The sequence below is a fragment of the Amblyomma maculatum genome, chromosome 4, assembly GCF_055883805.1.
Source record: "Amblyomma maculatum isolate TAMU_Amacu chromosome 4, ASM5588380v1, whole genome shotgun sequence".
NCBI lineage: Eukaryota > Metazoa > Arthropoda > Arachnida > Ixodida > Ixodidae > Amblyomma > Amblyomma maculatum.
This window is the reverse complement of record NC_139347.1, coordinates 88,520,322-88,534,465: the sequence shown is the minus strand read 5'-3', so window position 1 is coordinate 88,534,465 and position 14,144 is coordinate 88,520,322. Positions and strand designations below refer to the sequence as shown.

The window sequence follows — 14,144 nt, the reverse complement described above, 5'->3', positions numbered from 1 at the left end:
GCGACAAAAATCAGTTGTCGTAATCGTACTCCTGCATAGATGACCCTTATATTATAGGTAATGTAAGTATTTAAAACGCTGTGTTTGAATGTTAGTGGTAGTACCCAGAGAGAACACTGCGTCAACTTGGCCATGTACCGTTTCTTTAGAAAGTGTTTCATATCGCTAATATCACCCGCGTTCTTAGCGTCTCAGGCGCTGAAGGGAAAGTCATTGGACAACTGCAGCATAAAATGGCGCGGATGACCGGGCAACACCATCTAAATTACCATGCACCCGTTGAGTTACCTTTGAGGCTTCTGCGCGTGCGATTTGGGCACGGTAATTTGATCGAGGAGGTAATCTGCTTTCTAGGGCCTTTGAAATGACTCGCTCCATCCTTACATCGAATTCGCTTAGGTAGTTCAGAGGTCATGTTACAATGAATATATAGGTGTCATCGGTGTATGGTCTTTTGACTTGAGGAAGGAGATTCACTTTCATGAGCGCATATTCATAAAAAAAAAGAAGAAGAAAAAAAAGGTGCAGGAGAAATGATGTGTGCGTTAGCACTGTCGCAGCCGATTTGGTTTTGATGTCGATAGTAAAAGAGCGAAAAAAAAACACCATACTTGGTAAGAAGACAGCGCAAAAAAGAGGGGTTGGGTTGGGTTGGGTTTTTGGCACATAGGCTACTATGGCCATCATGCGCCAAACACTAGGTTGCTGAGCTTCTTTATGAGTGAAAATGAAAAGTTTAGAAAATTACAGCTGATTTAGAATCCCTAACTCTTTAAGAAAACTAAAACAGATGAAATTTCAACAAGCGGGTTGTCTCTTAATAGTAAACAGGGGTGGAATGGGATGCGTTCATTATAGAATGGAGTAAAATATTTTTTCCTTAACTGTTCAAGTTCTGTGCACGAGATCAAAATGTGGTTCACGGTGAGCTCACCTCCACATTCTTTGCATAATGGTTTTTGCTCTTTTCTCAGTAAGAAATTGTGTGTCAAGTGTGTATGTCCGATTCGAAGACGGCACAAAATCACCTCACTGAAGCGTTTGTTCTGTGTACATGATTTCCATTCTCCTACTATGGGTTTTACTGTGTGTAGTTTATTTTGCTCTTCGTTATTCCATTTTTTTCTGCCATTTATCTATCAGGCTTCTTTTTACTAACTTAATACAATCCTTGTAGGGAATTGGTATTTTCTTTATTTTCTTAGTTCGAGCTTGTGCAGCACATGAGTCGGCTACTTCGTTACCATCTATCCCAACATGGCTAGGAACCCAGCAAAAGACTATGGTTTGGCCTTGCGTTGTGATTTTTTCTATGCCGTGAATGATGTTCCCTACTATAGGCTCAACTGCATTTTTGGAATGTAATGCCGTAAGCACACTTAAAGAATCGGTATAGATTATGCTCTTTTCACAGTTCTGTTGCATAATTTTATTTACAGCTACATAGACAGCGTAACATTCTGCAGTAAATATTGAGGCACTGTTAGGTAGCCTTATGACTTTTTCTCTGTTGCCTTGCACGACAGCACATCCAACATAATTTGCTGTTTTTGATCCATCTGTGAAAAATTCTGTGAAGTTCATATACTTCTCTCGTAGTGCTAGGTATTCCTGTAATATGTGTTCGTGTGCTGTTTGATTTTTTCGGAAGGCTGTCAGTGTGAGGTCACATGTAGAGGGAAGGCTGTACCAGGGCGGAAATGGATACTGTCTCTGGGCTACAGTTGGAAGTGCATCCAGTATTCCTAAATCTTGGCATATTTCTTCAAAGCGGAGTAGTAAAGGCCTGATAGCATGGGGTTTGTTTATGAACAGTGTTCTGGAAGGGCACTTTGTAACTAAGGGGAAACAGAGATGTTTTGGTAAAGATCTTATCCTGAGTATGTATTCGCATGTAAGCATGCTCCTCCTGTCGGCTAGGGGTGGTTCATTTGCTTCTACATAGATGCTTTTAATTAGGGATGTTCTGTATGCACCACTAGAAAGACGTAAGCCGAGGTTATGTATTGGGTCTAATCGCTTTAGATATGATGACCTCGCGGAGCCATACACAATACAACCGTAATCTAAACTGGAGCGTACAAGAGAGCGGTAAATGTGTAAGAGGCATGTTCGATCGGATCCCCAGTGCTTCTTTGAGAGAACTTTGAGTATGTTGAGGGACTTAGAAGCTTTCTTCTTAAGGTTAGTTATGTGAGGCAGGAATGTTAATTTTTTATCAAAAGTTATACCTAAAAATTTGTGTTTATTTTTTACTGGCAGTTCAGCTTCATTTAGGTATAAAGTTGGATCTGTCTGTAGGCCTCTCTTCAGTGAAAAAAGAACAGCTACTGTTTTTTGAGGGGAGAATTTAAACCCATTCCTGTCTGCCCATGTAGCTAACTTATTCAATGTTATCTGTATTTGCCTCTCACAGGATGATATGTTGGATGATGTACAGGCAATTTGCAAATCATCAACGTAGAGTGAATACATAACAGACTCTGGGATTGCTTTACTTATACTATTCATTTTTACAACAAACAATGTAGTACTTAAAATACATCCCTGTGGTACGCCATTCTCTTGGATAAATGTTTTTGACATAGTTGTGCCTAGACGAACATTAAATGAGCGGTTAGAGAGGAAATCACGCAAGATGTTTAGCATTCTCCCACGGATGCCCAAGTCTGCAAGGTGACGCAATATTCCGAACCTCCATGTTGTGTCGTATGCCTTTTCAAGATCGAAGAAGACCGCTAGACAGTGCTGTCTGTGTATGAATGCTTCTCGGACGGTATTTTCCAGACGGACAAGATGGTCAGTTGTACAACATGCCTTCTTAAAGCCACACTGATGAATATCGAGAAGCTCTTGGGATTCTAGGATAAACATTAATCTAATATTAAGAATACTCTCAAATGATTTTGCCAGACAGCTAGTTAATGATATTGGCCTATAACTGCTGGCCGAAGTTGGTGGTTTGCCATGCTTCAAAAATGGTACAACAAGAGCTTTTTTCCACGCCTCCGGTATCTGTCCTACTACCCATATCTTGTTGAAAAACTTTAGAAGGGCTTCTACAGATGGCTCAGAGAGGTGGGACAACATTTCATAATGTATCTCGTCGGGGCCTGGGGCAGTCTTTTTGCCAGTAGATAGAACTCTATGAATTTCTTGTATTGTGATTAAACTGTTAATCAGTTCGTTGCTGCCACCGCTAGTTGGGAGTTTGTTTTTCAGCTGTGATTTTATATCTTAAGAATGATTCTGTGTAGTGGTTAGAGCTAGACACTCTGCAGAAATGCTCACCGAGTATATCTGCCTGCTCCTGCAAGCTAGTTTGCACACCTGGAGGGGTTAGGAGAGGGACTGTGTAGGGGGAGTAGGTACCATCTAGTTTGCGAACTTGTTCCCATACCTTTTTGGATGTGATGGAACTGTTTATAGATGAAACATAGTTTTTCCAAGATGTTTTCTCTGCGCTGCGACGAATATATCTTGCTTTTGCTCTTGCTTTCTTAAAATTCATTAGGTTCTCGTGCGTTGGGTACCTGCGAAAGACACCCCAGGCTTTATTTTGTTGTTTTTTTGCTTCCTTACATTCCTGTGTGTACCACAGTTTATGATTTGGTTGTATTTTGCCCGAGGACTGGGGGATAGCAAGGTGAGCAGCAGCAAGGATACGGGTCGTGAAAAGCTCATTTAATTCATCTACACTGAGGCTGTCTGAAAAAATGTTTTCTAAATTGGCTTCTGATTTGAACAATGACCAGTCGGCTAGGTGGAGCTTCCAGCGACGTGGTTTAGAAGGGATGATTGATGGAGAAGATAAAAGCTCAATAACAACAGGTAGATGATCACGTCCCATTTAAAATAATTAAAAATCGATGGCGAGCAGAGGGATAGATTTAAACAGCTCATTTTTCCAGAGCTTGGTGAGCAGTATGTTTGCTTTCCGGTGTTCAGCAAACATATGTTGTTACATAATATAAAATCTTCTAATATGCGGCCTCTAGTATCTGTTAATTCACTGCCCCAAAAAGATGAATGGGCATTAAAATCACCAACTACCAGATAAGGCTCTGGCAGCTGGTCTAAAAGCTCCTCTAAGTCATGGAGATTTACTGGTGAATGAGGTTGAAGATATAAGCAGCATATCGTTATCGTTTTAAAAAGCAAAGTGGTGACAGCTACGGCTTCGTATTTAGTTTTGAGCTTGATTTGTCTGGTTGCAACACCACTCTGGATAACAATAGCGACACCTCCTGATAATCTACCAGACTGCTCCCGGTCACACCGAAAGACTTTATAATTTTTTAGAATGTTTTTATATTCAGGTCCTAGGTTTGTTTCTTGTAAACAGATGACGAATGGAGAGAACGTGTTTAAGAGATCTTTTACATCACTATAGTTGTTAATTAGACCTCGACAGTTCCAGTGAATGAGGAACGCCATATTGGGTGGATTTTGTTGAGAGTTAAAAATTTAGGTTTCGGGTCTCTCAGGGCCCGTTATTCGGGGTTTGTCCCTTTTTTTCTTTTCAAGGGAGTTGTGCCGGCGCAGAAGCGGCGGCGAACTAAGACTAGTGTCCATCGCTTCCTCGGAGGCGCTGGACGTCCGCTGGTCAGCTGCGGGTGCTTGTGTTTCAGGCTTCTTCTGAAGGGAAGCCTTTTGGGCTGGCGGTTGTGAGACCGGTAGGCCCTGTTTTGCAGATGGCAAGGAAGCTTTCGCTGTCCCTGCCTGGGGCGGGGGTGGTCCTGTCTGAGGCATTGCCTGGACAGGAGCCAGATTCAAGCGTGGCGTGTCGCCCACGCGCCACCTTGGAGTAGTCTGCCTTCGCTGTAAAAACGAATGGGTTTTTCTTTTTCAGTTTTTCGCGCGCTTCTTTGAAGCTGATGTTTTCTATTGTTTTTATGGCTATGATTTCCTTTTCATTTTTCCAAGTTTGGCATGATCTGGAGTAGGCAGGGTGCTCCCCATCGCAGTTGGCGCAACGTGGCACAGCTGCACAGTTTTCAGAGGTGTGGTGATTTCCAGCACATCTTGCACATTTTGGACGGCCACGGCAGCTCTGTGAGCCATGACCGAAGCGTTGACAATTGAAACAGCGTCTGGGGTTGGGGATATAATGTCGCACAGTCACTTTGATATATCCTACTTCAATAGATTCGGGGAGTGTGGAGGTGGCAAAAGTTAGGACAAGGTGCTTAGTGGGTATTTCTTTGTCATCTTTTCTTATTTTTATTCTGTGCACATTGGTTACATGCTGTTCTTTAAGCCCCTCAAGCATTTCTTCTTCTGTGAGGTTCAAGAAATCGCTCTCAGATATCACGCCACGGACAGTATTCAATGATGTGTGCATAGACACTACAATTGGTATGTCCCCAAACGACTCAAGCTTTGGAATGTTGTCATATTGAGTTTTGTCTTTGACTTCAAGCAGGAGGTCCCCACTGCCCAGCTTGGATACTTTGTATCCTGGACCCAGGGCTTGTGTGAGAGACTTGGACACGATGAAGGGAGACACCATGCGGGCTGGCTTTTCTGGTTTTTCACTGTGGATAACGTGGAACTTGGGGAATATTTCTAGTTTTTCATTAAAGAATTGAGAGGTTACTTCGGTCCGCCTTTTCTTTGTTTGGCGATCATTTTGTCTTGAAGAAGCCATAAAGTAAGTATGCTGTTCGGTCACAGTGCCAGCCACCCACCATCGAGCCCAACAAGGGGACGGGGCAGGAGTTAAATAAATAAGTCCTACCCTCGCCAGCTGTACACAGTAACTATAACCTAATATGGGTAACCCAGGGTAGTTACACCACACACGGTTAACCCTAGCCGCCCGGAAGAAGGAAGAATCCAAGAAGAGAGAAGAAGACAGGAGAGCTGTAGGATAGAAGATAGGAAAGTGAAAGATGGAGGGGAGGATAGGAAAAGGCGACTGCCGGTTCCCCCCGGGTGGGTCAGCCCGGAGGTGCCGTCTATGGGAAGCATGGGCCAAAGTGGTGTGTTGCCTCCGCCGAGGGGCCTTAAAGGTCCAAACACTCGGCATCGGCTCAACCACCAGGATCCCCTTTTCCCCAGACACGGCGATGCCACGCACGGCTAAGCGTGGGTGCTCGGGGTCCGTGCTGTCGCACAGTACACGCAAACATCTGCTTTAACACAGCGCAAAAAAGACAACAACAGGAGAGGACACGACACAAAAGAACCATACTCAAGGACAGACGCCATCAACGAAGAGTGTTTCAATGCCTCCAAAAGTCGCAATCGAGACCAGCAGTGAACTGACCAGAGCATGTCCTCGTTCTGTCTCCGGCTAAGGTCCACGGAGAAGGAGCGGCTCTGGACCCTTCGACGCTCCTGCCGCCGCAAGCGACCCGTTGCACAGGGCAAGGAAGAGGAGCGCTGGCGATCCACTATCTTCACCGCCGGCTTCTCTCCTGCAGCGTCCGCAGTGCGCACGTGACACGAATGTATCCTCTGAAGGTCCTTGCGGTAAGCCTGTAGGAAGTACCATTGCAGTGAACGAAAGTGGCGACAGAGCAACAACATAGTGCTAGGAAAGTGACAGAGCTGAAAGGACAGAGAAGGAACTATTGGCTGACGCTGTTAATCGGGGTGTAACAACCACGGGTCCACTGTACTGAGGTAGGCGGTATGCTTAAGAGATTAAGGAGGCGCGCTTTTCGCAACTTTGAAAGGTTACAACGCATTTTATTTAGAATGCATTTCCAGTCGGGAAAAGGTACAGAAAATTTTCTGATGTCACGACAGAACTCCTGTGCGTTTTTTTACATCAACCTGTTGTGACAACAGGAATGCTTTTATTAACATTAATTTTCCACAGTTATAACAAAAAGTACACCCTTTGCCAAAGTTTAGAGTCCAGGGGGTCTACTTCTGAGCCATATTATGAGCTATACATTTTCGTCCTACCCTCTCCAATGGCTAGGACTTTCACGATTGTTAAAGAAGTCCAAACACACGGCTTAAAAGCAAACCGCCTGGACTCTAAGCTTTTGACAAAGGCTGTATAATAGAACTACAGACTGCAAAAATTTCTGACGTTTATGACAAACTTTGTCGTAAACGTGAGAACTACAGAATATTTTTTTCGTATTTCTGGCACGGTTTCGTACTCTTTTTTTCGACTTGTTTTTGAGTGACATATGAGGCGCGTTATTATTTTTTTTTCTGCAAGTGTCTAATGTTATATCTATCGTGGGTGCAAGAGAGGCCCAGCAAGACAACTGCAGAGACGGAGTGCATGTGTGTGTGTAGGGGGGGGGGGGGGGGGGTCTTTTTAGTCACATGCAATGTTGGGGTCGCCTAACTGCCTTCGCATGTCTTCTGTATTTTCTGGGAGCGACGAAATGCAAAAAAAAAAAAAAATGATGGGGTAAGCAATTTCATACAAGATATAATACTATAAGCGTCATTTTCGTTTTTTAGATCTAAACGTTGTTTCTTTCGGTGACTAGCTGTATTGCCGCGACAATTAGACCTTTTTTTCAATCCACGTAACTGCAGAGAAGCTAACTGTTAGCCTGCAACCAACCGCCACATTGACTGCAACAGCTCATCCGAAGAGAGCGACAGCTGTATGAAAAATACTGCGACGTGAGTTGGGAACCGAAGCGCTGTCTCTTCGTTAGTGAGGCACCTAAACTATCACTACATCAGGACATTTGTTTTCTATTCAACAAGGCAACAAATATTCCAAGCGTACGAATACGTGGGTTGTACACAGGACGCGTGGAACAGGTAAGTGTAGGTAATTTGCGATTTCTCGATCGCTTGCTGTTATTCGCGCAGGGTTTGGCTGTTTCACCGTCATATGCTTCAGTACCGGCCTGTTACAAGTATGTTAACACGGGCGGCGCACTTATAACGGCGCCATTCCCGCAAGAAAATATTACCGAGACACGTTGCACTGTGCATATGGCTCGAACCACCATGCGTCAATGCACACGTGTACTGAGTGCAGTGGTTCGCCCCTGGCCCGCGTTCAAAGCCTCGGTCGCTCCCTGCAGCGTGTCCCCATTGTCGTCTTCCGATCGACGCCGCTACGGCAGGTGTGTGGTATCTTTTGACCGAGAAAGGCGACCCGGCGACAGCCTTCATCGAGTGAACGGTGCCCTGACACGACCAACCGTTTGCCACTTGAGATCACTTGTTTTCTGACATACAGTGTGAAACTATATGACGCAGAAGCGGAACTAACTGACATCAATATACGGTATGAAATGAATCGCACATATATCGCCGCATTCCCAGCTTCCGATCGTTTTGGTGCAACTAAGCATTTATTTGAAGCAACAATCAGCCTCCGCGCGGACAGCAACAGCGCTCTTTTTCATAGTCTTTATCACGTTATTCTTTTTTTTTCTTGCGTGCTATCGCGGACTTAGATTACAAAAGGCCACAGTTACCTAAGCAGCAAGCATATATGCTGAAATTTGGTGACACAGCAGTGCAGCATCGGAGCGCGGGGACCTATATTGTTCATTCCTCTGCGTTCCACCGTGGGCTAAACATTTCGTCCATGAAATCTGCACACAGGCCTCGTCTCTCAGTTAGTCTTATTGCTCGTGAAACTGTGCCTTCGAAGACGATCACTCCTCCCGAAAGGACGAAAAATCGCGTCAGTCTACCAGTGTTTTCTACGTTCGAGTCGACCACAAATTTCTATATATAAGTATTGTGGGGCACCTCCTTTCCTTTCGCAGCAAACCAACTTACATGGGGGGCATAGGGGGCGATGGAGGTGAACACTAACCGACTACTGCTACGCTGGTATTTTTTTTAAGCTGCTTGAAACTATGTAAATGCAGAGTATGGTAACTGTGGGCGGGTTGCCTCTTGGTACCAGTCAGTCGTTCTTCCTCCGCCTTGCTATTCCGCAGCTCTTGTTAAGCCACTCCCCAACCAGTATGCATTAGTACCCCTATGAACGGATAGGCCTTTAGCCGACATACTCGCGAGATATTTTTTCGACGTCATTTCAGTAGAAGATGCTCACGAGAAAACTGTCATTGAACTCTCACACAGTCTCTGCACTAGCCTCTGTCACGGCCGGTTTAAAGCGAAACACGCGATTCAGAACGGACGCGTACTCGGAGACCTTAAGTTCTTCCTCCATTGCTCTGAAGATAAGTATTTAGCAGTGCGCTATTGTAATCGAGTTAACAGCTCATATTATCAGACGTACGGACATATTAGGTTCCGAAAGGATTTTCGAACGACTTTATTGATCGGGAGGAAGGCCAGCGGTGACGTAACAAAGAACAAAAATTGACATTTAGAACTGCACTCTATCTATGGCCTCGAATGATGCTGACTTCCAATGAAATACCACGGCGGTGCAAGTAGTGAGCAGGGCTTAATCAGCTGAAGTATGACTGGTGGTCATTGAACCGGCACTTACAAAATGTGCGACTGCGATTCACACCGTCCTGTACACTGGCGGGGGGGTGAAGCCTGGCGTAATAGAGCCAAAAGCAAGGCTTGTGGTGTTACAAGCGCACCATGCGTCCATTAAGTTCGTGCCGGTGTGTTGTGCCCCGAGTACCTTGCGGACAATCCGATAAAATGACACGCATGCCCGAGTGATATCTGAGGGCACGGGGATGCATAACGCTCGGTAGGCGTTGCTAAGATAACGAAGGGGTTTCCCATAAACAGCAAAACATTTCGCAATCGCAGCTATCTACTGGCTCCTCGGAAAATATCAGTCACGCTTGGGCATCGAGTTCAGTCACACGCGCTCTTGTTCCGTAATCACAACCTGTTGGTGAATGTCTTTTTGAGGGACAAAAACACTGAAAAACTGAAAGCACTGATCGCTGATTGCCGAAATACTGGAGCCTTGGACGCCAATTACGGGATAAGAGCTACGATGGACGATGCAAGTATTCGTCTGGTGAAAGAATGAAAATAATATTCAATATGAAATAGAGAGTTGTCTCTAGACTATACTGTCAGTCGGAAGCGGCTTTTTAGCTTTTGGTATACGGTCACCACTAGTCGGCATCGCAACCTCAGAATTCAGCCGTTTGCTCTATAGTTTATGAAATTACAAGTAACTATAGTCAGTTCTAAGTCTGGTGCGATGCCCCATATACGCGCACGAAAAGTGGAGCACGAAATATGGAGTCTCGGTTTCTCCTCAGCAAACACGTTTTGCGCACATAGTATATAGTTTGTTCGTGAGGTGAAAATGCGACTGCCACGGCGAAGCCATCTTGCACAGATTCCGAAATCTTCAGGCGACCCCGAGCACCCTATCTTCTCGTCAGAGAGTAGTGCGGGCTCATAAACAATAGCTTCCATGTGCTGGGGGCTCGATGCTTTTTCGGAGCTTTCGAGCACCCAACAAGGAAGCAAGCGTCTTTGTTTACGAAGCACCGTGCTTCGCCAGAAACAGGATAGTTGGAGGTAAGGTGGTTTTAGAGGTATTCGCAACACCGGCATCATAAAACTGGCACACGGAAAAGAACGGACATGGTCCTATAAGCCAATACTGACCGCAAGCTCCGGTGTGCCGACGAACGAGTCTAGCTGGATGTTGTCGGTTGTCGTGGCCAACTCGCACTTCCGGCGCACCATCGCCATACCGAGCTTCTGTGCGGCGTCGACGTCGTAGCGTCCTGCGTCCGACATGTCCTCCTCGTTGATAGCTTTTTTGTTCGCCGCGCTACGGGCACCACGCGCACCGCCTACGCGTTCTGCGGCCTATTGCACTGATTACTCTAGGGCGGAAGCGTTCGGAGCATGTGCGTATCGAAGGGGCCGAGAACAAGACGGCTCATGATTTGGCTGACGCATGAAGAGAGATAACAGTAGGGAAGAGAGTGTGATCAAAATCGAAAAGCGATAAGGATGCAACGTATATGCCTTTGTGCGGGGTTTAGAATGTATGTCTATTGAGTCTTTTGAATTCGTACACACGTGCGTGTGTTATACTGCGCAGAAAATTTTTGTAGTCTAAACCAACAAAAAAGTTGTTAAAGAAAACATTTACCGGTTTTAAATTTGGATGAGCTTCTAGTGGCAGGATGTTGAAGCCTATATTTTAAACATGCTGAATATAGGGGGAGGGGGGGGGGGGGTGTAGGGACATGATGACGTCATTGATAATATCATGGTATTTATCGCACAGCAACGCTTGCTTAGCAAGACCAAAAACAACCCTGCCGGAAGCAAAAGCTTTCGAAGTGTTGCGCGGTGATCTTCGATGACGCACCGTCACGTGTGGGCGCGGACAATGATAATTAGAAACGTTTACCTTCGTGACGTAATTAACAAGCTTTTTCACATACCTCCGGTGATGCGAGAAAAAGACCGAACTTCATCATCATCATCATCAGCCTGACTATACCCACTGCAGGGGAAGGCCTCTCCCACATTTCTCCACTTAACCCGGCTCTGTGCTAGCTGCATCCACTTGACCCCTGCGAACTTCTTAGCCTCATCCACCCACCTAACTTTCTGCCGCCCCCTGCTACGCTTTCCTTCCCTTGGAATCCAGTTTGTTACCCTAAGCGACCATAGGTTATCCTCTCTTCGCACTACATGTCCTGCCCATGCCCATTTCTTCTTAATTTCCACTAGAATGTCGGTAACGAGTTATTTCTCTGACCCACTCTGCACGCTTCCTATCTCTTAATATTACCCCTACCATTTTTTGTTCCATACCCCTATGGGTTGTCCTCAACTTAAGTAGAACTCTCTTGGTTAGCCTTCACGAACTTCAATTGGTGCGTTAAGGTCCAAAATTTAGATGTTAAAGCGAAACATATTTGCATGCTTTTCCTACAACCTATACAGATTCTACTCCATAAGTATCGCGAAATTCCCGAAATAGTGATGCAGCTGCCATTTAAGCAGGTTTCCCGAATATTTTTTACCAGTTGAGACACATATATCCCCAGAAAGGCGCGATTGGGAGTACGCCAATCGCGGCGCGCGAATGCGCTAGTCACGTGATAGTTCTTGTATTTCGCAGGCTTGCTTTTGAACCCGGAAAAAGATTCAAGAAGGACTTTTTGTTGGGCTAGTTGGTGCAGCATTTTTCAAAAATGGACGAAGCGCTAACGACACATTCACGTGAAAGAAGACACGGACAAGCGCTCTTCTTAACCTCGTCTTAATATGAAAAAATATCTTGATATGAATATATCTCATCTTGATATCTCATATCTCAAGATATCTCATCTTGGTATGAAAAGATACACCGCGAAGATTTCTTCATCGGAAATAAATTGAATGGTGGTTTCCGAAGGTGCTCTCCAGCTTTGCAACTCACATTTATTTTCTAAAGTCAATAAATTTACTTAATTACTAAATAATTGATTTCAGTAAAAAAATTACCTGTGGTGCGCAAGATGGCTGGTAGATCTACGCAATCGGTTTGCCTGGCCTACGTCAAACGTTTTATTTTTTAACCCTTGCTTAAAGTTAGCTGCGCAGTTTCTGTGAAAGCCGTGTAGCTTTGGTGCTGGGCTTAGGTGCACTCTAATGAGAGATCACTTTCTTAAGAAAAAATTAGCACACCAATACCGATTGCCGTGAACAGTAAGTTTCTTATACCTCTGTCACACGAACACCTCTGATCCTAATTGAACTTCATCTGCATCGAGGCTTTCAAGAAGGATTGAAGCATCCGGTGCTACACGGGCGTTTTCAATGAGCATTGAGAAATTTCCTTCGTGGTCTGTCGTCTGCCGTCAGTCGCAATCAGAGTCAAGAGGAAACGCGAGATTGGGGTAATGATTGCGCGATTTCAGCGTACAAAGCAGCATTCCGCTTTTGGCGCCTCAGGTCACCTAATCTATCTTCCCAGCAGTCGATTGCAGTTTTTCGCTCCACAGTTTCCGCGCCGACGCAGTCGAAGAGGACGCCATCTTTACTTGCACTGGCGGTGCACCGTGGTGTCGAGATTATAAAATTAGCTCCCAAGCGTAATGTTCTACGAATGTTCTAGCAATTTTCTAAAAATGTTCTATCATGCCTTTTAATACATTTATATGTTATTCATTCGTTTTCAAATCTCACAGCTCACTGCCGTGTGACAACCTCGATATGCATTGAGTTGAATGCCGATCGAGTTCAGTGAGGATTGAAACTGTCGGTGTGACGTGGGTATTATAAGCAACGACTGCAAGTCGTTTCCGGGGCATGCTAGGCTGTCCATCGCGAATGTCTGTCTTTTTCGGTACCGCCCGCACTATATGCAGCAGACAAAACCATTAATCGCACCTTCTTGCGGTCCCCTCTCTTAACAGCCGATGATTGGCAGGGGCTGCCTCGCAGTAATCAACAGCTTACCAGATAAGCCCTTCCTTCCTCTACACGCTGCTCAGTGGCGCTGGCTTCTATTTGGCAGTTTTTATTGCGATAGCAATACTACGCCAGGTTTAGGCCCGTCGCGTAGAACCCAGGAAGGGCCACGCTTGACCTTGAACAGCCGCGAAGAAGACAAAGACGAAGAAGACAAAGACGAAGAAGACTAAGACGATGAATATGAAGGCTAAGACGACGAAGAAGAAGACGAAGAAGAAGACAAAGAAGAAGGATACGAAGAATGCTCGGTCACCGGCAGCTAATGCTTTCGCTCCATGCACATTCGGTTCAGCACCATTGAACCCTTCTCATTTATATGTGGGCTGGTAGCTTGCGCTCTCGCGTCATACTCTTAAAGGATGAGCTTAAGTGTCCCCAGTAATGTAGCACCTTATACGGATAGGGCGTGATAGGGGAATAATGTAGCAAGCAAAAGAAGCTTCCGCCGTTGCTATCGCTATTGAACTAGGATTAACCAGAGCTAAACTACAACTAATTTTTTCTGATCACCTTTGAGCAATGGAGTGCTCTGGCTCACACCAGCACTAAACACAGTTTGTTGTTCTTCTCTACGATCTTGGCAGTGTGTGAGCCACAAACAATGTCCGGCTAGTCTAAGACTCGTTTCAGTTCCTTTTGTCCTCCACTGAACTGTCGAACAGCCAGTGCCGTAGTTGTCTGTACAGTTATTCTGAGAGAGGCAAACTGACAGAGGTCGACCTGTGCTTCATCGGCCGCTCACTTTCGTGAGGCGGTTTCGTCTAGCAAAGTCGCTGCGCGACGTGAACTTTGTAGCTGCTTTCTCATGATATGCGATT

General features: G+C 45.3%; 1 protein-coding gene across 1 annotated transcript in view; it reads right to left on the bottom strand.

Moving 5' to 3' along the window:
- Window positions 1-10,827, bottom strand: part of LOC146191608 (proton channel OtopLc-like) — a 44,511-nt gene extending 33,684 nt beyond the window's left edge. Inside the window, exons 1-2 of the mRNA XM_084602133.1 lie at window positions 10,510-10,827; window positions 6,272-6,483 (exon numbers count right to left, since the gene is read on the bottom strand). Of these exons, the coding sequence (XP_084458259.1) occupies window positions 6,272-6,483; window positions 10,510-10,644 (347 nt within the window). The 5' untranslated portion in view covers window positions 10,645-10,827. The remainder of the gene's footprint in view (window positions 1-6,271; window positions 6,484-10,509) is intronic.
- Between the last annotated feature and the right edge of the window lie 3,317 nt (window positions 10,828-14,144).